Source organism: Misgurnus anguillicaudatus, unplaced genomic scaffold (assembly GCF_027580225.2).
Source record: "Misgurnus anguillicaudatus unplaced genomic scaffold, ASM2758022v2 HiC_scaffold_28, whole genome shotgun sequence".
NCBI classification, from domain to species: Eukaryota; Metazoa; Chordata; class Actinopteri; order Cypriniformes; family Cobitidae; genus Misgurnus; species Misgurnus anguillicaudatus.
In genome coordinates this window covers 4634549-4659781 of record NW_027395278.1, presented here as the reverse complement: position 1 = coordinate 4659781, position 25233 = coordinate 4634549, and the positions used below count along the sequence as shown (strand labels likewise).

General features: G+C 35.4%; 1 protein-coding gene across 1 annotated transcript in view; it reads left to right on the top strand.

Moving 5' to 3' along the window:
• Positions 1 to 2109: 2109 nt before the first annotated feature.
• Positions 2110 to 25233, top strand: part of LOC141362530 (inositol-tetrakisphosphate 1-kinase-like) — a 71833-nt gene continuing 48709 nt past the window's right edge. The window contains exons 1-2 of the mRNA XM_073864753.1: positions 2110 to 2409; positions 3089 to 3258. Of these exons, the coding sequence (XP_073720854.1) occupies positions 3164 to 3258 (95 nt within the window). The 5' untranslated portion in view covers positions 2110 to 2409; positions 3089 to 3163. The remainder of the gene's footprint in view (positions 2410 to 3088; positions 3259 to 25233) is intronic.

The following is a 25233-nucleotide window of genomic DNA, read 5'->3' as shown; positions in this document are numbered from 1 at the left end:
AAGTAAGTATCAAAATAAGAAGCATAAAGTTACAAACATCTTTTCATGTATATTTTGCACATCATTTCAAATGACATCATACGAACCAATTTTGTTGTTTTTTCCACATTTAAGGGGAAAATTATCATTTCCGCAATGTGTCCATGACTGGATTTGGTTTCTTTGACATGAAAATATTTATAATTAAAAAATCTAAAAAATAAAAAGCTTCAGTGCATGTTATACTATAAACATTTACAGTAAAGAAACATGAGGTATTTGGTGATCATTGGTAAATGTAAAGACAATAATAAGGAATATAAATGTGTCTCATCCTCCGCAACAATTTTTAATCATTGTTTAGCCCCTCAAGGAACAAGGAAAAATGTTGGAAGGGAAGGGTAAGCAGTTTTTATTTTTATTTTCTCTCCAGATAAAAGTTGAAATTTTGTTTCTCATAGTACCTAGACAACTTTTTAGTTCTCATTACCGAAACATGAGTTTATAAATGCATATATTTAATGTAATATCATGTTGCGGTAATGATAATTTTTTATAATGAAAACATTTAAATAATTCTAGTAGATAATTTTATAGAAAAAATAAAGAAACTGTTTTTTAGGGGGAAAGCATAAAAATAAGAAAATAATATATATTTTTTAAGATAATATTAGTTCAATTACTGCATTATTTCTTTTTTAAATACTGTAAAGCATGGTTTTAAACCAGAGAATTTACATTTATGTATATGGAATTTAGCCATTAAAATGATAAAATTAATAATGTATGTGTGAATTTGTTCGCTCTTCTTATTTACAGCGGTGTGGTTAGGGTTGCCACCTTTGATTTGTCAAAAACCGGGACACTCAGATTAAATTTATTTTTGTTTTGTTTTTTTGGAGGGGGGATCAATAATATTTGCAAATATACTGTTAACAGTTGTAGGACTCTATATTTGTCCTGACATAGATGCTTTCCCTGAAGTAGATGTACTCCCTGATGTAGATGCACTCCTTTCTACATTAAATACATACATTAAATATACTTTTGTATAAACATTGTGTAAACATATACTGCATAATTATATTCTATTATAAAATATAATTATTTGTAGAAATATAGGATATATTCTTTAGCAATTAAAACATGATTACATGTATTATAATAGATTATAGACAACTTTTTGTTTTTGTTAACTTAGTAAATTTGGGCAACCTAAAACTGACATTTCTCACCTCTTTTTCCATGTGTATTCCTCATCCCTTTTTGCTGCATGCAGAAGTCTCGGCTGTCCCTCAATGAATGCTTTAAACTCCAAGCCTGATCATTTAAAGTTTAATCTAACTTGAAGTTCAGCTTTGACCAACCCCACTGATCGTTTTAAAAGCTGACTAGCAACTTAACTCAAACAATTTCATCCAGGATGTGTGTGTGTGGAATCTGTGGATGCGACGCATGCGACCAACCGACAGCATAGGTAGTTGCTAGGCGATAAGCTGAGCCTCCAATCAAATAAAAGTAAACGCCTGGCCAATCCACTGTGTTACCTGTTCTATTTTACCCGGTTACGGACAAAGGATTGGATGAACACAGAAACAGCGGAAAGAAACACTTTAATTTGAAACCAGGAAATTCTGCTTTAAAAGTTCATTTTCACAAAAAACCGGGACAATTCGTGTCCCGGGAAAGAATATAAATTTTCCGGGACTGTGACTCAAAAAAGAGAACAATCCCGGGAAAACCAGGACGGGTGGCAACGCTAGGTGTGGTGCATTTTCGCGGGGAAAAGTCAGTGTGACGTCATTTTGACATCCACCCGCGTAAAGGAAAATAACATGCAAATTTATGTTTCACAGAGAGATGGCGATAGAAAGTTACGGATTGCAGCTTTTAAAACAAGCATTTCCATTGCAAAACATTGTTTACAAAGTCTACTTTACAGCAGTTATCTTTATTTAGGCGTTTATCTTTCATTGAAGACACACAAAAAAGTTTTCTTTCTATCTTTAAACAAAAATCATTTCAAAAACAGCTACACACAGATGGTTAAATATTTATTAACCTTGTTTAAAAATCCCATTATCTGCTGCAAGTCGAAGTACTGCCATAGCACACGTCGCACTGGCGCCCCTTAGCGACCATTGCTAGGAAGCGACGTTTACCACAGTCGAGCGGCGAGGCGCTGAACAGCACAAACCTCCTGTCATGCTTTAGGAGCAGCACACACACAGATACACATGTTAGCCGGACTGAACTGAGCCCAGCCCCACCTCTGGACTGCGATCGGATCGCATCAGATCCGTCCGATCATCATCAGGGCATCTAAAACTAACAGTCTCAGCGACAGACAGACAAGCACACGAGTTATGGACACCAGACTGCCCTCCAGCTAGCTAACTGCTATCGGAGCCCGAAACATGCACTAGACAGGTATTTATACGACTCCATCTGCTTTCTAAATGTGTCGGCTGGGGATAAAACAAGAGTAGAGGATGTCTGACATCTAACGTTATCAGTTAGACTTGAGATGATATGAATGTGAAAGTAGGTGGAGTGCTAGCTTGTTTGTGCTGCTGTTGAATGAGCGGTTTAAAGCGGATTTCAGTAGTCCGCTTTGGTCACTAACGTTAGTCTGGTTTAATTTCTTTAAAAAAACAAACAAAATATGCATACGAGTAAGATTGAACTGTATTTGGTTCAGTATAATGATACAGTTATGTTTAATCCAGCGCTGGGCAGTGTCTCAACATCTGGTGAGCTCCCCTCATGGACAGCATTTCAGGCGGTTTCCTCTTCTTATCAAGTGTACGTGCGTTGATGTCTCCATACAGCGTCAAACAACACCCAAATCGTTCAAACTCCAAGGAGACTTCGAAAATTGGGAAATGTATTTAGTTGGGCAGCTCACTTGGTTTTGAGACACAGCCATGGAGATTTCTAGTATGACCTGGGCATCACTTTAGAGAGGATCTGTTCTGAACATCTACTGGCTTATTTCAGCATCCGTCTTTGTTGTTTAGATACCTGCTGGTCTTCATATATGACTTTATCATTAAGAGGATAGTAGCCACGTGTTTGTTGGACTGATCGTTTCTCTTTGGTTTGACAGGCGTTGTGTAAGAAGAACGTTTCCTGTTTTTGCTGGAGTGACATTGGTGTCACATCTGGCCATCAGCGGTCGAAGATGCAGACCTTTCTGAGATGCAGGCGTGTGGGCTATTGGCTCAGCGAGAAGAAGATGAAGAAACTCAATTTCTTGGCATTTGCAGAGATGTGCAGGTAAGCGGAGATCCATCTTTTTCCTAGATGTCATCCTGCATGTGTTTCCAGCAGTTTTCAGTGCCTGTTCTTGTTCCAGCAGTACTACTGTAAAGATAGGAGTATTGAGTCAAGTTGTGTTTATGTTATGGTGCATGAGTTTTATCGGACACAGTTATTAGGAAGTCTTTGAGCTATATTGAGAACCATAAAGGAAGGGTGTTTGAGGTTGTGTAAATCTGTGTGCAACAAGGAGTCATGCTAAGATAACACTTTTGTTTTGGTTTTCGTCTTGGAAGTGCCTTTATGAGCAGGAATTGATGTTTAGGTTGTCAAAGTGTTATTCTGATTTAAAGGGGACATGGCACAAGATTTTTTTTAAGATGTAAAATAAATCTTTGGTGTCCCAAGAGTACATATGTAAAGTTTTAACTCAAAATGTCATATAGATAATTTATAATAGATAATTTATTATAACAACAGGTTAAAACTGCCTCTTTTAGGTGTGAGCAAAAATGTGAGTTTTTTGGGTGTGTTCTTTAAAAAGCAAATAAGCTGATAAAATGAAAACTATGATTGGCATTAGGGGTGGGCGGAATGACCAAAAATCTATTCCATGGAATGAATCATTTTATTTAACGGAACGGTATATTTCACGTTATAAATGTTTTTCAGTTTATATTGTTTTTTGATTATAAAAATGTACAGAAATTTGCCAGTCACTCTAGCTTTTAACTAAATGCTCACCGCAGTTTTAAATTATGAGCAATTTAAAGTTAATAATGTTAAAGTGAAAATGCCCAGACAGAATCTTGTTTATAATTGAGTTATTAATTTTATAGACTATTGAAGCTATAGTATGCCTTTATTGTATTTTGTATTTATGCATGCATTACATTAAAAATAGGCAATATGTCAAATGAACAGGTATAAATGTATGCAAAAACCTACAGACAGGATGAATACCTATAACCTATATGAGAGACGAAGCTCTAGATATTATAAATATGACAGGTGCTATGATGTGATGATCATGAAGTCTGTTTTAAGGTTTTGACACACTTTACTTTCTATTAGACCTTAACATTTGCGCCTTTTTCTCGTCTTTCCGATCAAATATGTTTGTATAAGCAAATGGCGCGTCAAACTACATCGCTCCAGCAACGCACGTGTCACTGATATAAACGCGAGTTTTGTCGTAGCTTGCTTAAAGGTGAGAAAACTTTACAACTATTACCATTATGTGCGAGAAGAACCCTTTATTTGGCGTCGCAATTCATTTTTTATCAGTGAATTATTTGACATGTGTCTCCGTCACACTAAGTCTAACATGCGGGAGGGCAGAGTTACCCACACCCACTTATTTGTCTTAATTCTTTATTCTCTCTCTCTCTCTCTCTCTCTCTCTCTCTCTCTCTCTCTCTCTCTCTCTCTCTCTCTCTCTCTCTCTCTGTGCACTGAATGGCAGTATCGTGGTTGGACAGTGCAGATTAAGGGACGGTATTGTTATTAGGGATGTCCCGGTACCACTTTTTCATTTCCGATACCAGAATTCTGAATATCGGCCGATACCAAATCAATCATTTAAAATGATTTACAAGTTACAAGAAACTAGGGATGTGCATTTTATGTCATTTTTTTCATTTCGATTATTCCATAGGTCTGAAGAACGAGTACTCGATTAACTGGGGGCGGGGCAATCAAAGGGGCGGGGCGTACACGTCATGGTGAAAATAAAAAATATTTTTATTAAAAACACTTAAATAAAACTTAATTTTGAAGAAACTATGACAGAACAATGAACACATACTAGATTATTAATGAATTAAATGTTTTTAACAGAAACCCCTCACAGGAATAGCTGCGTGATGAAGTGAAACTAAAGGGTTAAACACAAACCGAAGCACTTTCTATATGACGCACTCTACATAATATTAAGCCTTATACAACATAAATGTACAACGTGCAACTATCTGCATAAAATGCAAGACTTCATAGTTTTCAACTAAGTTATGTACAGAAAGTTTAACTCTGTGGATGTGCATCATAAACAGCACACTTTTAAACACATCCAGTCAAAGCACAAGCTTCATAACATTAACCAGCTTTAAGTCTTTTGCTATCATTTTACGCAAGATCGCTGAAGAACGCATATTGAGAAAAAGGCATCCTCTTGTGGGAATCCTCGCTTCGCAATGGAAAGTTCATAACTGTTAAAACACAAATAGCATCGATGCATCATGTGCTCAGCACATAGTGAATTGCATCCATCCAACGGCTTACTGAGACATTATAAAATCAGATCTTTAAAATAGCCCACAGTTATCGTGTGAATGACGTGTTTCATCCGTCCGCTTCACCAGTGGATTTACTTGCGAGTAAGTTACAGTGTTCTGTGAACTTAAATATCCATACATGTATTTTTGTTCCTCACATGAAGCTATTGAGTGTATTAAGACTTTGAATATAGTGCATAAAACGTTTATGGTGCTTTTATAAGACTTTGTTCTTTTAATAGCTTGTTAGTAACAACAGGGTCCCCACGGGTCCTTGAAATCCTTGAAAGTTTGTGAATCTGGGGGGGGGGGTTCCAGTCCCTGGGAAGTTTTTGAAAATATACATACATGGATACAGGTAAAAAAATATTGTTTTCATAAAAATATTAACATTAATACCATTATAATAAGATAGCTGCTATTGAAATCAGTGTGAACAGATGCACTCAGTCTCTCAATATCAATACACAGCTATGACAATAATAAATAGGGCAACAAAGTAATAATAATAATAATAATAATAATTTGTTACACTTATTTAGCACTTTTCTGCAACACTCAAAGCGCTTTACATATAAAAGGGGGAATCTCCTCAACCACCACCACAAAAAATAAGCTTTGGAGGAACTTGTGAGATTTGAACCATATTTTTATTAACTTATTAAATTAACAGATCCATATGTAGTGGTACAAGGTGATTGACATGTAGTGGCACAAGGTGTTTGACAGCTGTGTTCACCTATCGGATCATCAAATATCAAATATCAATATCAATAATGTGTTATGTTTGTAACAACACTGGGTGTGTTAATTGTAACACATTGTTTTATGTTAAACTATTCAACACATTATGTGTTATTTCGTATTGATTTTGAGTTCATGTAAATAAAACACTAGATGTGTTGTCCGATGTCTCAATTTAACACATTCGTTTTAAGAGTGTATGTAAAACAAATCGCGTCCCGTATTGATTTGATACGCGTCATTTTGCCTGTAAATACGGGAAGATTTCGTGTTTCACGGGACGGGTGGCATTGCCACCTTCCATGCACACTAACGTTGGTTGAAAGTTATACAGGAGGTTGTATATGATGAACAAGCAGTTACTCTTCAGGTGCTTTGAGGCTAGCAAGTGCAAAGGTAGAAACTAGATCACTACTCACTAAATAAGGAGTGACTCAAAACATCCATTTGGCATTTGCAAGTTTACCTAGCATGATGGCTAATTAGCGATTAGCAAGCTAATAATATAATACACATTCATTCATGAATAAGAGTACCATTTCATTTTTTAATGTTTAATCTTCAGTGCTGTGAACTTGCTCAGCCAGCTATCCATCGAGTTGTGTGTCATCATCTTACTCAAACATTAGAGTCCGTGCTCAACTAAAAGCAGAGACAGCATCTATCTAGGTGAACCGAACAACGGTGTAATGATTCAGTTCGATTCCCAAGACTGGAGAGACGATGCTTTCCCGACTGGCCAATAGGAACGTGGCCACGCCCATGACACAATTTTCACAGAGAAAGCAAAATCCTGACACGAGAGCAAGAATTTGCATCGAGAGCAAAGAAAAGCGTTTTGATACAAACACTTTTTTTTTAGAGAAAATGTTTTCACACTAATAGCAAAAAACATATACTTGAGAGATTTTTTTTCTCAAAAATAATTTTAAAAATTTCAAATTTATACTTTTTATGTTCTATCATGAGAAAATACTTTCTCTCAAAACTTTTTTTAGTCTCAAATATTATTATTTTTTGCAATTGGTATGAAAACTTTTTCTCTCAAATATTCTTTTTTTTCTCATGAAATGCTTCTTTGCTATCAGTGTGATAACTTTTTCTTTCAAATAGTTTTATTTCTCTCAGATCATTTAATTTATCGCATGTAATAAAGATGCATATCTCGCTCCATAGATGCACTGGTTCTCTCATGCTTGCCCCGGGCCACCGGGCAGTCCTTTATGTTGAGCCCAGAATAAGATCCCCTTTTGACGTCACAAGGGAGCCAAATTTCAATAACCTATTTTTTCACATGCCTGCAGATATTGGGTTACCAAAACTAACTTACTGGGTTGTTCTTTTTTACATTTTCTAATTCTTACATACTCAATTTTGGCAATGTAGCATTCTAGTACTATACATAAATGATTTCAAAAATGAGGTAGATAGGTATACTTTTACTTAGGGGTCGGCGATAAAAGACATAATTAACCGGTAGAAATTTGCCAACCAGTAGAGATTTTGGACTATCAACTCTATCGAGGTTACGTGCCCAAGTCACGCTCCTGTGCGTGTGGTTGCGAAAACGTAATGTTTGTATACGTATTTAGGCACAGCAGTTTTAAAAAAAGTTATTTTAAGCCATTGAAACACAAACAACAGATCTATATGCGTGCGCTCTTTCAGTGTTTGAGGAGCGCGCAAGTCACGCACCAGCTGCTCATTAAACTCATGACCATTTTTCCCGCTTATTGGCCTAAAATACATATGCGTCAAATTCTCGTCTTTGCAAGTGTCCTCATAAACACGACTAAGAGAAAGTAAATGGCTAAAAGAGAAAGCGCATGTGTAACAGTGTATTGGATCCGGACTTTGGTCTTAAAGGGGAAGTTACCTAATTTTGCTTCTGTCTGTCACTCATGTTTATCAAACAGCATTGAGAGAAAATCTCTCACTGCTCTTGACTAAATCACTTTTCTACCTTAAATAAAACATTTAAATACATACATACATACATAATTATTTAGTATCATTTCTTTATCATTGACTGTTTATCTTCAGAGAGCTTGAGTTTTGTTAGTTTTTATCTTCTTTTTATGCTTGTATAAGGTTTTTGTGAGAATTATGAAAATTTCTAAGGTATTAAAGATTTCAACCTTATAAAAAAATTAAAAACTCTACCGTGATACATATTGTTATTATGATATAAAATGAATCCTATCGTAATAGAAGATTTTGGTCATATCGTCCACCCCAACTTTTACTTTTTTTTAAATCCCATAGACTTACATTGAAGGAAGAAGCTAATAGCTTACGACAAGAGTATCATATAGGGTTATCCAACACAGTCTCATGCAATACATACCTATTTTGGGTACTTTGGTGGGTAATTCGTATTAATTTGTAACATCTCATTCCTTCATATGTTGTAGGACAATCTTCATTCACCATGTGCCTTTTTGGATAATCGTATGTTTTTTGTATGATTCACATTCACACAAATTCGGAATTGCCTCCATGTTAAAAAGGTAAATTTCCCTTGAGATCAGGTTGACTCATCTCGGGTAAGGTCTCTTTACTTGTTTGTACCATGAAGTAGGCGACTTGCAACTACCCAGAATACTCTAGCAACCTAGTAACCGTTGGTAATAATCACTCTACAGTTTAGCCACTGCGTTACATTGCTGTGGCAACCACCAACAACAACACAGCAGCATCCTGAGGCTGACTTTCACACAAACAAAAAAAATGTTAATCTGGTTTAATCAGCTTTGCATAATATGTTTTGCTGTTCATTACATGCTGTGTTTTAAATTTAGTGGTTTAATATGTCTACTTAAATTCTTAAAGTTAAAGGTGTCAACGTAAAAAAAGACTCTGTGTTCCCCACTGAACCTTTTTAATAAAGTGCCTTAAAATAACATAACCAAAATTTTATATCCTACTAAGAATGAGTTGTTTTCATGAACAGGTTCTTATCCACGGTGCTTGCAAAGTGACATGGGTGTTGTGGTGAATGACCCAAAAGCAGGAGCAGTGGGCAGCTATCCCTACAGTTCGCGGGTAGCAATGGGAGATAGGTGCCTTGCTCAAGGGCACCTCAGTTGCAATTTGCCAGCCGTGAGACTTAAACTGGCAACTCACAGGTTACATACCCGGCTCTCTAACCACTAGGCTACGACTGCCCTTTGGTGGGTCTTTATACCTGTCTACAATATGGACATGTCCTGGAATTAAAAATAAATCTACAACACCCTGCTTTGTGGGACCATACATTTAGACAAAGAGCCATTTAAGAACCAAGTATGTGGTGTTTCATCTATTTGTTGCATTCATAATATGCATTATCATAAGGGTAGTTAGCTTGTTTAAAAGCAGAACAAGCTGTAAAAGGATCATTGTTTGCAGTGTTTCTGTGTTTTGTTCCACACTGAGTGTGTTTTGGCTAATCCATCTACAGTATGGTGCCCTTGAATGGTTTTACATGGCACGTTAAGGTCACCCGTACTGACCCACAGTGCTGTATCACTCCGCCAAACCTTTTATTTAACCGTGCAATCAGACAGATTGCCTTGCTCATCATTTAAGGTTCCCTGGATTATTAGTCAGCAGTAAGTGGGTGAGAGAGACAGCAAGCAGACTGAAGATGGAGAGAGATTTGGCATAGCAAAGCACTCCGACTCCAAAAGCTTTGGTTCTGTGTTTGTATGGGCTGTGAAACTTGAGTGAATTGAATTGTTGGACCGGCAAAGGGTTAAGGTTACACACAGGACTTGAATATTAAATGTGTGTGGTAGAGTGAAAGATTGTGTGTGTAGATCTTTGTTTTTGTCTACTACTTGCTTGCCGTCCTCCACTCTTTCTCTCCAGTTGAATGAACAATTGTGTAATGTGTGAAGCCAGTGTTGCATCGAATTTCCTCAGTGACCAGAGACTGTGTGTGTGTGTGTGTGTGTGTGTGTGTGTGTGTGTGTGTGTGTTGTGTGACTGAGCTGGGAGAAAGTAGGAATAAGAAGAAAGGGGAATACGAACAATGTGATCACTGTAAGCAGTCAACACTGTCAGCCAATGAACAGACAAGGCTAAGATATATTTTTTGTGTTCCACATGTAAAACCCTTTCAATTTAAAAATAAAGGTTTATTTGTTTCTAATGATAAAGATTAAAGGACAAGTTCGGTATTTTACACTTAAAGCCCTGTTTTCAGATTGTTTATGATGAAATAGAACGGTTTTGACAGAAATTTGGACATATGATGCTGGCCCGAGAATTTTCGGGTGTTTGTTGTATTACCCCCCCACCTCTACAACTCTACAATGGCTGCATAGGTGCACTGGAACAATCCTTCCTAAAATGCATTAAACTTTTGTTTACAAAGACATGAAACTCACCGAGTGGTCAGGGGTGTTCGCTGATATGCTCACACAAAAATCGCTGCAAAAGATGCTTTCCAAAAGGTTTTATCATAGTTTTTGTCCAACTCCATTGACTTGTATTAGATGTGCTGTGAGGTACGGTATTACGGTATTACGGGAACGGAAATGGAGTTGTTTGTATTCTTGCAATTGGCAAAGGTGGATTATTGCCACCAACTGGGCTGGAGTGTCTATTATTCAAGCTCTCAACGGAAGAATGTACGGGTGTGAGGCGTTTAGAAAAATAGGTCCACATGTTTACAACGAATGCTAAAACAGCTGTTGGAAAGCATCTTTTGAGTTTCAGGTCTTTGTCAACAAAAGTTTAATGCATTTTAGGAAGGATTGTTCCAGTGCATCTATGCAGCCATTGTAGAGGTGGTGGGGTGATTCAACAGAAACCGAAAATTCTCGGGCCAGCATAATATGTCCAAACTTCATTAAAAACTGTTCTATTTCATCATTAACAATCTGAAAACAGGGCTTAAAGTGTAAAATACCGAACTTGTCCTTTAAGTACCCTATTTTAAAGGGATAGTAAGACCAAAAATGAAAATTACCCAATGATATACTAACCCTGAAGCCACCTGAGTTACATGTGTCCATCCTTTTTCATTTGAACACATATTCAGATATTATTGAAAATTTCCTATCTATTGCAATCTTTATAATAGATGAATATGGGGTCCGCTCTTTCAAGTCCAAAGAATGTGCATCCATCCCTCGCAAAAGTAATCAACACGGCTCCGGGGGATAAATGAAGGCCTTTTAACTTGTTTTAAGGGTAATCGATGAGGTTTTGAAAGAGAAATATTTAAAACTTTACCTATGAAAATAATAAGCTTCCGATAACCGCCATTTTAGACTTCTCTGCGTTCAGGAGAGAGTATCAGCGTAGTGTACGCACTTTTATATGCGGAGGCACAGAGCATGGAACAAAACACCGCCCGCACTCGTCATACATCACTACGAAAAGTGCGTACACTTTAATATTTGGCATCCTTTTGTGCTGCTGCACATCCCTGTTTGTGTAATAAGTAGAGTATATGTGCGTTGTGCACCTGCCTATAGGCGCATATTACTAACATGCTCTTTAAATAAAAAATAGTGTGCCAATGATCAATGACGCAATCATTTTCAGTTGCCTCAAAGTAGCAACACACTAATAATGCGAGTGCATTTGCTATTTAAAAAACAATAGCGTCCGGTTAAAACTAGCAAAAAACACTTCTGTTGTGCCTGGCGTCGCATTGCGCAGGGTTTATAAGTGGGCCCTAAGAGTGTTTAGAAGGCAGTAATTAAGCTTTTCAAAAAAGTAATGCAAATGTTTAGTCCGACTTAACTACTGTTTTTTGGGGAAATGAATGTGACATTTACCATTAGACCTGGATAATGGTATTTATTATTTAAATGATAGTTAGACTTTGTAGCCTTATATATGCTGCAGAAATTCAGCAAAAATGAATTACACTTTTTTCACACTATTGGACATCTCACATTCACAACATAATCATTTGAAACAAGGAGCAACTTTTGGTATCAGTAGCGGCAGATGTTATTTTAAAGGTGCCGTAGAATGTAGAACTGTATTTACCTTGGCATAGATGAATAATAAAAGTTCTGTAGAAACATCGTAAGCCTCAAACACTATTGTTTCCTCATTCTTATGTAAACCTTGTGCATGCAAAAGAACTTGGAAAACAGGCCAATCTTAACAAAACATAACAACGACTGTGACATTACAGTCGTGATGTATGACTCCAACAAATTAAATTAAGTACAACGTTGTTACAATGCTAAAAACAAAGTTGCAACTGCTGAGTTAGCGTTATATGCTAGTTAATGCTATATGCTAGCATTTAGACTGAAGTTCTACTATTGACATTACGGTTACATTTTGCAGGTCTATACTAAAAATAAACACAGACCACTTTGAAACTATCTTTTCCAATCTCCGAATAATAGATTTTTCTTCAAATTCTGTATCTTCGTCTGATACGGACTCAAACATAAACCGGTATTCATTACGTTTAAGACATTTAAAGAAATTTTGTATCAGTGCATGTATCCCTAGTCATTATTCATGTTAATATTTAAATACACACTATGTCATGTATATTTGGATAGAGAAAATTAGCTTGCAGCTTGACTAGGCAATAATCCTCGGCAGCATGAATATAGCATGATTTTAGTACAATTGTGTAGTTATCTCATGAGATTCAAAATAGTATGTTATCCCCCTTAATTGAGTACCCTCATGGGGAAGGGATACACCAATGAATCAGCCAATGTTTGGATTTCAGAATAAATGTGTATTTTTGTATACCTGCTACACTCTTAAAAATAATGTGTTAAAATCTGTGTTATTTTTGAAACTACAAACTTTGTGTTGTTTTAACACATCATGTGTTGTTCCTTATATTTATGTGAACACAAAATCAACACGAAATGACACATAATGTGTTAAATATGATAACACAAAACAATGTGTAAAAAAACTAACACATCCTTTCTTATAGTGTATGTTGTTATCACACTCTAAAAAATGATGTGTTAATTTTTTACACATAGTTTGTGTCATGCCATTTAACACATTTATGTGTTAGTTCGTGTTAAAATAAATGAAATGGACAACACAAGTTGTGTTAAAAATAACACAAAATGTGTTGTTCCAATAATAACACAGAGATGTGTTAGTTACGGACAACACATTTAATGTGTTGTCCCTAAACTAACACAGAATGTAATCTGTTTTAAGATTTTAAGTATCACAACAGCCTTTAAAAATACCCATGTTAGTCAATCACGTAAAAGAATGACTATTTCTGACTATGTCTATGTCACTATTGTGCAATAAAATATTTATAACCAATTGCAAACATCTGTTCTCACGACTAAGGATTGCGGAAGTTGTAAAACAATTTGTGACCCATGCTGGCAAAATGAGTCGAAATTAGCACATTTTCAAAAATGCGTAAAACTTTAAAACGATGTATGATTTGTTTTAATATGACAAAAAAATGACAGAGCTACACCTGTTTGAAGTTGATAGAATCGGCAAAGTCAGTTTTTGAGAAAAATGAAGTTTTTTGAAGGTTCAAAAACAAAATCACCGAATCCATACCTTAAAGGTGTCAATGAATGCATTGAAATAATATGTTAAATTGTTATTTGATATAGAAGGTATGTTACTATATTAAGTGCAAAAATTATCCAGAAACATTTTTACATGTCCATTTACAACCCTAGGATTTCTCCTTTGAATAAAATGGTTCATTGTTGCCCTATTTGGAAGGGTCATGAATAAATATTGAGATCTGCTCTGATTGCTCTGCTCTGAGGCTCATGTCAGTAGCTCACATTAATAAACAGACCTTATATGTTTGAGCCTGTATCAGACGAAAATACAGATTTTGATGAAAAACCAATTGTTTGGAGATTGTTAATGGACGTTTTTGAGTCGTAAGCTTGTGTTTTTTTTTAGTATGAACCTGCAAAACGTAACCGTAAAATCAATAGTAAAACGTCAGCCTAAACCCTAGCATATAGCATTAATTAGCATGTAGCGCTAACTCTGACACTCACAAATTTCTTTTTAGCATTTTAACAACTAAGTTTTAAAATCAATGTGTAATTTAAGAATGGGGGCGAACATCAAAACTGTAACGTCACAGGTGGTGTTATGTTGAGATTGGCCTGTTTATCAGCAGTCTTTTGTATGCACAAGGTTTACATAAGAATAAGGAAACAAACGCATTTGAGGCGCACAATATGTCACTACCATGTACAGATGTCTTATAATTCTTCTTTGACTAGGTAAATACAGTTGTTTATTCTATGACACAAAAAATATATGTTCAACTTTTTTTTCTTTTATTGTTTGATTGACATTGAGACAGACAGCTTTAAGATCTACTGTAAGAAAGGATCAAATATAATGTTACACATCAGATATTTATTTCCCTAACAGTTAACCAAACATTCACTTTAGACATAACAAATTGTATCCATATCTTAAAACTGTAATTCTGTGTAGATGTATATATATGAGGGTCGCACACTCGCGCGTTTGTTTGCACGCGAATCTGTCAGTCAGCGCGAGGAAGCTCATTTCTTATCTTTCTTAATAACTCTTTAAACATCAAGCAAGTTCTGCATTTTTCTCATTCCTGCATGTTTTAAAACTGAAACCAAAATGTCACATGCATGTGGATGGACATCTTTGAATAGGTTAAGCATTTAGGACGGTATACCTTTCAGCATTGGGAACGCTAGACGAGGGCTTAATGTACTTATTTTTATAAAAACCTTGACCAAAATCAACATGTATACTTTCTTTTTCCTGCAGCTCAAAATTAGACTGTATGCATTCGGAATTAATTTGCCAGCATGGGTCACATATGTCAAAATGTTTCTGTTGTCCAGTTTGCAAAGGTCAGGTTTGATTACAGACATGCTGATAAAAACAATGTATGGATTGGATGCACTGTTAGTTGTTTAGAATAAAAGCATCTGCCAAATGCTTGAATGTAAATTATACTAGATTGTATAGCCTACATGAAATGGAGGTTTGAGACAATCGACACACTGACAGAATAACATCAAATAGACAAAGATTATTTTGGTAATGTGTGTGTACTGTACCGCAAGATAACAATCTTTGACAGCACTGCGTCATTACGTGCGTATCATACTGCAACAAAACTGCCTGCTTGGTGCCTTGCTGAAAATAGTGTAGGTCGTATTTTACGGCATATGGTTAAATCAATTAATGCATTAATCCAGACAACTGCAAACTCATGAGGAAAGAGTTTTCTCAGCAGTGGCTTGGAGGATTTATAACAGAAGTTTTTTTAACCTGATAAAAGTTTTAAAAGTGCTTTTTAAAGCAACACTAAAGAGTTTTTGCTCTTTGCTCCCCCTACAGGTCGGAAGCGGAATTGTTACCACTTTCGATTGGATTGTAGGTCTGCCGTAAAGCAAGTTTTTGTAGTTTTCACTCGAACTACAGGGCCACGACCCGATGGTTGGAAACTTCTAGTGCGGTTTTGGCTGATAGAGGGCTGCATGGTTTTGGCTGATAGAAAGTGCCGTTCACCCTGTTTCGAGTGGATGAACGACTGAAACTTTTTTGGAAACGTTATTTTAAGGTAAAAAAACTATTTGGTGTTGCTTTAATAAATATCCTTGTATAAGACCTCAAGAAGCTGGTTGACAAAAGGGCAAACGGTGACCACTTTAAAGATGATTAATGGTAATAAGAAATATATTCAAGAAATATAACAGTTATTGTGTTATTTTGATATAAAATAAAACTTATTGCGGAGTTAAAGAGATTTCCATCGTTTTTGTCAAGGCGGATGTGATCTTTTGTCAAGGCGTCAGTCTATGATCATTTTAAGTACGTTTATAAGACTAAAGCTCTTGTTTGGTTTAATTTAAAGTTTTATTATTTACACTGTTGTAAAAATTATGAAAGTATCTTAATACATGCAAAATTTGTAAAATATATGTATTGCTATAAACAAAAATATATGTAATTGTATAAAAAATATAATTCTATGGTCTTGACATGCACATTATCTTGTTCATGTTGGTTCAGTTTAATTTTCATTTGGTACTCATTTGGTTTGATTTAATCAGAAACCAATAGAATTTTGTATAAAACCTTAAAATTGTTATAGTTGTAAAACCTTAAAAAAAGTAATTATTTTAGATTTAATTTTGTAATATTTACAACTTGATCTTTTTATAGCATTTAAAATCTTTCTGCAGAATTCTGCAGATTTTTCCAAAATAATTCAGCGGAAAAAGCAAAAAAAGATCTTTGATTTCGTCTGGAGCTGCTGATAGAGAAACTTTGTGAAATGTACAGTGTTCCTGCAGTTTGCAAAGGTCATGAGTTTGATTATAGGCTTGGGCGGTAATACGGTAATATGGTATACCGCGGGATCTAAAAATAGCAAAGGTATCAGTTTCTATACCGCCATACCGGCATTTAAAAAAAAACAATGAACTTATATAGCAGACAAGGATTAAATATTAAATTAGGGAGGGCGAAATCTAAAAATTTTCTTTACCTACCATCGAGCCATTAACCAAAGAGTTTAAAATATGTTACGCTGTTTGAAATAACAGCTATTTCGAGCTGCGCATGCAATTTCGCAACTCTGTCGCATCTCTCTGCTGCTCTGCCTCCGGCTCATCCGAAACATCTTCCCGCAAACGCGTCGCCGAGGAGCTTGTATGCTGCTTATGCAATCGGAGGACAAATGACTCCTTAGTTTCAAAATGGTTTGAGTAAGGTGATCGCGTGGAAAATAAAGGCGTTTGTCTCATTAGAAGCTCATTTGAAACATTGCCGCGGCTTATTTAAGAAAATGACAGCTCCGAAGAGAAGCCGCTTAAGTTTGAGGTAGTGCTAAAAATAATAAAGAAAGATGATGATCATCATCACCTTATCAGTTAGCACTGAAATGTAGATGTAATCTATTTCCAAATCTAAGCCCATCTTATGCGGAATGTTGCCTAATAGACTGCAACACGATGGATAAAACAGGCACCTTCAGAATGCATAAAAGACGCACCGCCAAGGCAGGTCTAACTCACTCTGTGCCTTCTAATAACGACTAGAACAACTCTTTTGTATAATTATAATTACTTTTTTATTTTTCAAAAAGACAAGTGTCAACTTCTATTAAGTGAAACATGGACGATGCAATGCTCTGCTTATGCGAGCCGCAAGAAAGCCCTTGTCTGCTTTAGAAAGAATGCAGCAAAGATATTTAATGCTAATGTATGAGTTTCATTAATTTATGGTGAGATCCGTGCGTTCTAGTTAACAATGCAATGCAAGCGAACGCGCCGTGCCGGCGCCTCCATGTCACGGTTATTATATTCTCTACTATATTTGCTTTTTATTTATTAAATACATGCAATTGGTTGATGAAACATTTATTAAAATTAAGACACAATTTATACAAAACGAAATTCACTTTAAAGAAAGGCTTTCTACAAAACAAAACCTAATTAAGTGGTAAAAATGTCTAATGATTTACAAAAACAAAACTTAATCTGCACTTTACTGTTAAAAGACGTAAATGTTAATAATTTGGAATACAACCAGGAAAGACTTTCGTTTTAATTATTTTATTGCTGGATTTTACAAAAAAAAAATTTATTTTATATGCTGGAATATGCAGAAATATAAGTTAACAGAAGGAGGACTTTCGTTATTTCATTAAAATATGGTGGAATGTGCAGAAAATAGGTTTAAATGTTGAGCAATTTTTTTCAAGTCTTGCTTTGATAACATTTTAGCTTGATGCAATGTGAGTGCACAAAACCAAACGCCGTGACCTCGCGCCAGAACCCAAATGCCCTGACCTTGCGCCAAATGTTTTTATTGGTTTATAAGTACAAACAGGCGAGTTATGAAAAATTGACTGTGAGGGATTTCACTTCGCACAAAAAGATCCTGGAAATTGGAATGAGATGGCTAACTGTAGTAGCGTTTAGTCCACTGTCTATAATAGCCTAATTAAGAGATCACTTTTTAACCAGCAACTGGTTAATTCTGTTTGACCTTTGTATTTAACTTTTTTATAAACTGCTAGTTGTTGCTAATAAAAGTTGTTAATATTGTTGTGCATGTTATTTTGCTATTTTTTTCAGTATTAGTGTTTGGTATTCAGTTTCTGAAGGGTTTAGGCACAAGCCAACATTATGGTGACGCTGTCTGAGCCTTACGTCATAATTTTATAATTATTCACGGTAATACCGTATACCGGGGTAAAATAGGGAGGCGGTTTGATGGTATCAAAATTTGGATACCGCCCAAGCCTATTTGATTACAGACATGCTGATAAAAACAATTTATAAGATTGGATGCAATGAAAGCTGTAAATTGTTGTAAATGCAGTGCAGGTTGTATTTTACGGCATATAGTTAAATCAATGAATGCATTAATCCAGACTACTGCAAGCTCATGGCAAAACGTTTTTTTAGCAGTGGCTAAATGGATTCATAAAATGGTTTAAAAAAAAACAGCTGTTTAAAAGTGCTGTTTAATAAGTATTCCATGAGATGGTTTCTAAAATGAGGGCAAAGTGGTGACCACTTCAAAGATAATATAACTGTAATAAGTAAAAATATATATCAAAGAAATATGAATTCAAAGTGATGAATTTACTGCACGCCGAGGTCGAAGTGCTGCAAACTAAGTGCTCTTCCGCCATACAATATAGTTCTCATTTTTGCTTAATAAAATTGCCACGTTTTATTTTGTGCCACCATACTTACTCGTGTAACTACTCATGTAACAGTCTTTAAATAGGGAAAACATGGAAGTGTTTGGTGGCTTCTAAATTCATCCCTGTTTGGATCCTAAGGAATGAATGGGGCTAGGCTAAATGCTAACACATTTACGACACGCTGTACAAAGATTAAATGTACGCATTGAAAAAAAATAGGCATGTTTTAATTTGTCTAAGGTGAGGTAAGAACATAGTAAAATATTGAAAAAAGGTGGTGTATTCCTTTAGCAGTTACTTGCTATTATTCTTTTACATTCAATGTGAAAATTATACTCTACAACTGCTGATTGTGAGTGCAATCTATATAAAATCTTTAGCTATCATGAATAGGCTTTGCAAAGCTCATAAAATGTAGAAATATTCCAAGTTGGAAACTTAAAGAATTAGTGAAAATTATTAGTACTTTTGGTGTAATTCATAAAATCTGTACAAAAAAAGTACAAACAATAGCTTTTTCAACTTCTGACTCAATTTCATACGTGTGCCACAATTTCCATTTATTACTGTGTAAAATACATGGAACGTTTCCAAATTTCCTGAAAATTTGCAACCCTAATCAGGAACAACTCCCTTTTCCTTCCTCATTTTGCAATTAATTATAGGCTGCACAATAACCAAACAACTCTAGTTCAAGTTTTTTGTAACAGGTGCAACAAATCAGGCATAGCAACAATGAAAGTTATAACCAAACGTTATAAACATAGCCAAAGAAGCTGGCATGACATTAAGAAAACTGTTTGTATGTTTGGTAATCATGAATATTCTGCACGTTCCTGTCCCAGACAGCTGATAATTATTATTCACTCATGCAGCAGGGATAAACAAAGGTCATGAGAGGTCGTGGTTCCGCTCTTAAAGCAAAGAGGTCACCTTCTCGACAGTATTACCCATCCCCTGTCATGTCCTACAATCACCTATAAATTTAGAAAATACTTTTTATGAATTATGTTTTATTGTTCAAACCAATAGGTTTCATTTGTTATGGACCAGAGCTAATAGAGGATGAATTTTGCTTGAAAAATTTAAGAACCTTAAAATGATTCTTGAAGCTACTCAGTGTTTCAAAAACAGAACTGTAGTTTTGTTTTTGTGTAAATTATATTTGTGCTTGCTGTTACAGTATAAATGTATATTTCTTTTAAATATAGAGTTTGTGAAGTTAATGTTTGGCTAGGTTTTTAATTTTAACTGATATTACACAAACAATCTTTGTTTCTTTAGTGTAATCACTTGCAGATGTGCTATTTAGCAGTGTGGTTTACCACATGGCAGATTTCTGTATCTGTACTGTTTTCAGTTTCATTTTACACTGATATTATTATTAATAATTCATTATTGGTTAATAATTCATTTTCAGTTGAATTAACCATTTTTTAAGTCTACCTTCCCAGCCGTATTGTTTATGGTACTCCAGTTATCTAGCCTGGGTGCCAGCCGATCTTAGCCCCGCCCATAACATTTTGAGAACGGGAAGATCGGTCTGGGGTTTCTCAGTTGAGGAGCTACTATGCTAGACCCAAAGCTGGTCGAACCAATCAAATTGTCAGGGCGGGCTTTATACGATGATGGACAGATGATCAACAGTAATGTAATGAACTACGTCACCAAAGAGCGCGTGTGTTGAATCCAGTGTTTCCGCTATATACATTCAACCGTGGCGGCCCGCCATGCCTAAAACATCCCCGCCACGCCTGCGGTTGTGGATAGAAGGGATACAGCAAACGAAATCTCGCTGGATGACCACTGTTTTAATCTAATCCTTCAACCAAACCCAACTCTAAACACAAAATTTCACACGATTGTAGGATGTATTTGTATCTCATTTAGCCAGAGCCGCTGTTTTCATCCTAATAATCCTACCTCCAAATCTAATCATTAACTTTTCGGCATTTGCTGTATCCCTTCTAGACAAAACCCACGGCGGCAGCTCGCAAAAAAGCTACATAAAAGTCCGCTCTGCCAGACTGGCTGTCTTAGAAATAAATTCCTTTCTGGATTCGCGTTGTTAACTCATTTATAAATAAATCTCCTAAAGTATCATAATTTCTTCCATGGGTTTAGTTTAATGAACAAATAGATTTAAATCAACAGAGGATGATTAGGCTACGTCTCTGTTTTGAGAAATAATAATAAAATAAATAAGCCTATACGAAATATGTTACACTTAAATAATAATTAAATTGACAAAACGAATAAAAAAGTATTTGAGTTTCTGTTTTTTTTGTGACGCGCTGACCAAAGCAGCAGAAAGCACGTCATGTTTTTAATGATTTTAAGTAAGCACAAAGTTTTCTCCTTATTGTGAGTTTACACAAAGAAAAGACATGATTAAACTTTCGATTTAACATATAACAAGTTTTTGGACATTCATTTGGAATCACTGTACTCAGTCATATTATCAACTTATCTGGTCATTAGTTATTCAGAATAAGCGCAGTAGCGCGCTGCTGACCGCTCAGCTGTCAATCAATCTTCTGTGCTTTAGATCGACACTCACAAAGTTTCACATTAAATGATATGATATTTTTCCAAAAACAAAAGGCTAAATACTGAATACTACTTATATGCGACTGCAAGACATTAATAGTCGAATCTGTTTGTAAGGAAACTTACATTATTCCCGTGGAAGAGAAGAACGTTGGTAATAGAAACTTGAGGCAGACGGTGAGACTGTTTTATCTGTTTTCAGACGAAACAGCAGGGTCGGGGTACCCGCGGGATTTGATCTAACGGGTGTAATAATAGACTATTTGCGTGTCATTTGTGTTGTAGATGCAGGTCGGGACTCAATAGACAAGAGTAAAATGCGGGTCTAACATCCAAGACCAAAATTCGACTCGTTTTTAAATGGCCCCGTGCTTTGTGTTTAAGATCTGTCTGAAGACCGTTAAAGGTTTCTATTCAACTGCGCGATTTGCGGTGTGACCGGCTCGGGGTCTTTATGTCAAATGGTCCGGACCGGGTGTGAAATAAAATTGCTGCTGATGGATGTTCGGTCAATCACAGTGGTGCGGATTATCAAACAGGACTGTGCGTGAGTTTGCAACAGCTCTGTAACGCTAAACACAAGCACAACTTGCAATGCACACTACGTTACATTAAAACTACAATGAAATATCCGAACTACATTAAAACTACAATGAAATATCCGAACTACGTACGTAGCTATGTAACGTTTTTTAAGAAAATACATTTTAGATCAAACATAGAAAAGCAATATGCTATAAATATGAGGAAAAGTAAATGACAGCATGAAAATGATAAAAAATACATGTTAGTTTACTGTAGCCTATATTCTACTTTAAAAAAAAATTACATTTATAATCATCATGGGCGCCCCCTGCCGCCACAGCTGAAAAAAATCCTAGAGGAAACACTGGAATCTGTTTACAAAGAAATGGCTGCCGCTGTAGAATTCAGATGTGTGGATTCTGACATTGAGTCTGTTCTAAAAGATATCGACAGAGCATTGATTTTAAAAGAGGAACAGAGAAACGCGAGCAAGGCATTTGTTGATGTTTTTGCCGCCTTTCCTACGGGATTCGGCAAAAGTTGGTCGCAACTGAAATTGGTATCACGGCGATGCAACTCGGCGTGCATGACGAGATGGATATAATTAGCGGTCGGCCAGCTTCTTTTCGGAAGCCTGGAATCGTGGTTGCTGAATAAGTGGAGGGACATGCTAGGCTCCAATATTTTCAAGCCAACGTAATGGATATCGTCGTGGATGAAGTTCACCTAACGTACAAATGGTAAGAGATAGTCTTACTGTATGACTTAGTAAATACTTAATGTTGTGATATAAACGAAATGTTGTAAACATAGTAGGTGTTGATGTAAGTTCGCTAACTCAGACTTAGTATAATCACAATGTTAGTGTCATTGTAGCGAAATAACTAGCAGTTCGGTCAGGCTGCAAAAGACGTAATTTCAACATACGTCACACACTCCGTTGCTCCGATTGGTCGTAGGTCTATCCAATTGAGTGCAGAGGCATTTTTCGGTTGAGACACGCCTCATAATTATAGCTCAATGGCGCGGTATCAGACTTAAATTCTGACTAGAATTGAGTATGACAACGTCAGGCTACCAGTTATCTCTCTGTAATCTTGATATGAAATAGGGCTGCACGATAAATCGTGGATGAATCACCTGCGATTATGAATGCGATATTTCCCCTCTTGTCAGTGAACTACGGCTCTTTGTAGTAAATGACCTTCCATCTGAAAGCAGCTGATGACGTTTTATTTCTAATCAAGGTACCGGCTTTACTTTAATTCAAAGTGTTGAACGACTGCTTGACTTAATCTGTAAGGAAGTTGAGGTGCCATATCGTCATTATGAATGAAACCATACTATTAGGGAAGTTAGTGGAGCTGAAATGACTGACGTTGAGTTTGTGGTATATAACCATACACATGCTCATATCTTCCAGGCTGATGTAAATGTGCTCACTGATGCCCGGATGTCATGTTTAGATTACGCACAGGGCTGTTTGAGTTTTGCATTTTATATCTATTTATTTATGTACTCATTTTTATTTGGTTTGTTTTTATAACAACATGTTATCATCAAGGCCAACTATTCGTAAATTGTATTATATTTTATATTGTCATATTTTTATTTATAGATATTTATTTATAGTCATTTAAACCACAAATATATAGGGCTGGGGATTTAGATGTTCCAGATCGTCTGATTCATTTTCGATTCACAAGCTATCAAATCGATTCAATTTCGATTCTCGGGTTGGTTTTTTATACTCAATTCTTGATTCAACTCAATGAATATAGATTTAATACAAATACTATATTTATAAAAAAGAACAGTAAACATACGTTTACAAGTGGGTAATTAATAAAAATAAATTAATAGCCACAAACCTGTATATTAAACTCCTTTTATTTCAGGTACACTAAAACGGAACCGATCTCTAATGTTCAAATGCATACAGTTATGTTAAATACAATACAATTTTGATGATGAAGATGAAAAATGTATGCTGAAAAAGGTCAAAACATTCGCATTCCTTGATCAAACAGGATCAGGTTATTTCATAAAAAAATAATTTGTGTCCTTTGAGAATCGATTTTGAATCAACCACATAAAAAACACGTTTAATAGAATTTTTTTTTTTTGCCCAGCCCTACATATATAACAATAATATTCAAATATTAAGGGGACTTTTTAATATTTGTTTTAATTATAAAACATATAAAAATATAACATCAAAATGTATAATATTTTTGTTAATAGTTAATAGTTATACTTAAATTTTTTTTAATTAACTTACATTTTTAAATTGCAAAACTTGTAAAAGCAAGTGGGGAACATATTAATAATATTAAAATATAAGGGGTACTTATGAATACTTAATTTTTTTATACTTTAATAATAATTTAGTAAATAATTAATAGGCAATAATTTCTTTAGATTAATTTTTGTATTTATTAAACTGTTTTTTATTCATTAAAATTATTATTTTTGTAGTTATTAAATTAATTTTTATATATTAAATTAATTATGCATTCAATAATTTTATTTAATTAATTATTATGCAAGTGGGGAACATTCAACATCATTTAAGACCAGAGTATGTGAGTTCATTTCTTTTAGCTTTGTTAGATTTATAAGAAAATTTACTTTATGCCTAAAACTGAGTTTTTGAATTGTTTTTCTGGAGTCTGTCACCTCGTATCATAGTCAAAATAAAAGATTACATGCTCGTCGTGTTATACTTTCTTTTTCCAGTATATCCTGCTTTAGTTAGTTAACAGACTAAAACCCTGCAAAGAAATCTGAGCCACACATACGTCAGTCTTTATCTTTAAATCCAATGGCCTTAATCTGTCACCGTGACCGAGCGGAGTCAAAACTATGAGTCTTGTTTTACACAATACTGCACTGCTGTTGGATTGTCTTGGCTTAGATTTAGTCCAATATTTTATTTACACTTTAGGTTTGGCAGAATCTCCTCACAAAAAAAATCTTGCTTAGATAGTTAGAAATAACAAGAAAGGTAATCCGATTTAGTTTGTGAGTGTTGAATTAAGTGCTTTAAACCATGAACATTTAAAAGCCAGAGGTCCCTGACCACAATAAAAAGGCCCTTCCATTTGCACTTTCTTGTCATTTTTTTAATCACTTTGCTTTTACAATAAATGTCATTCTTTCCCGCCTGCTGGCTCAGGTTTTGAAGAATGTAATTCTGACAACATACTCCACATTCAGGAGAAGTTGAGGCATGTGTGATCTGTTCACTCT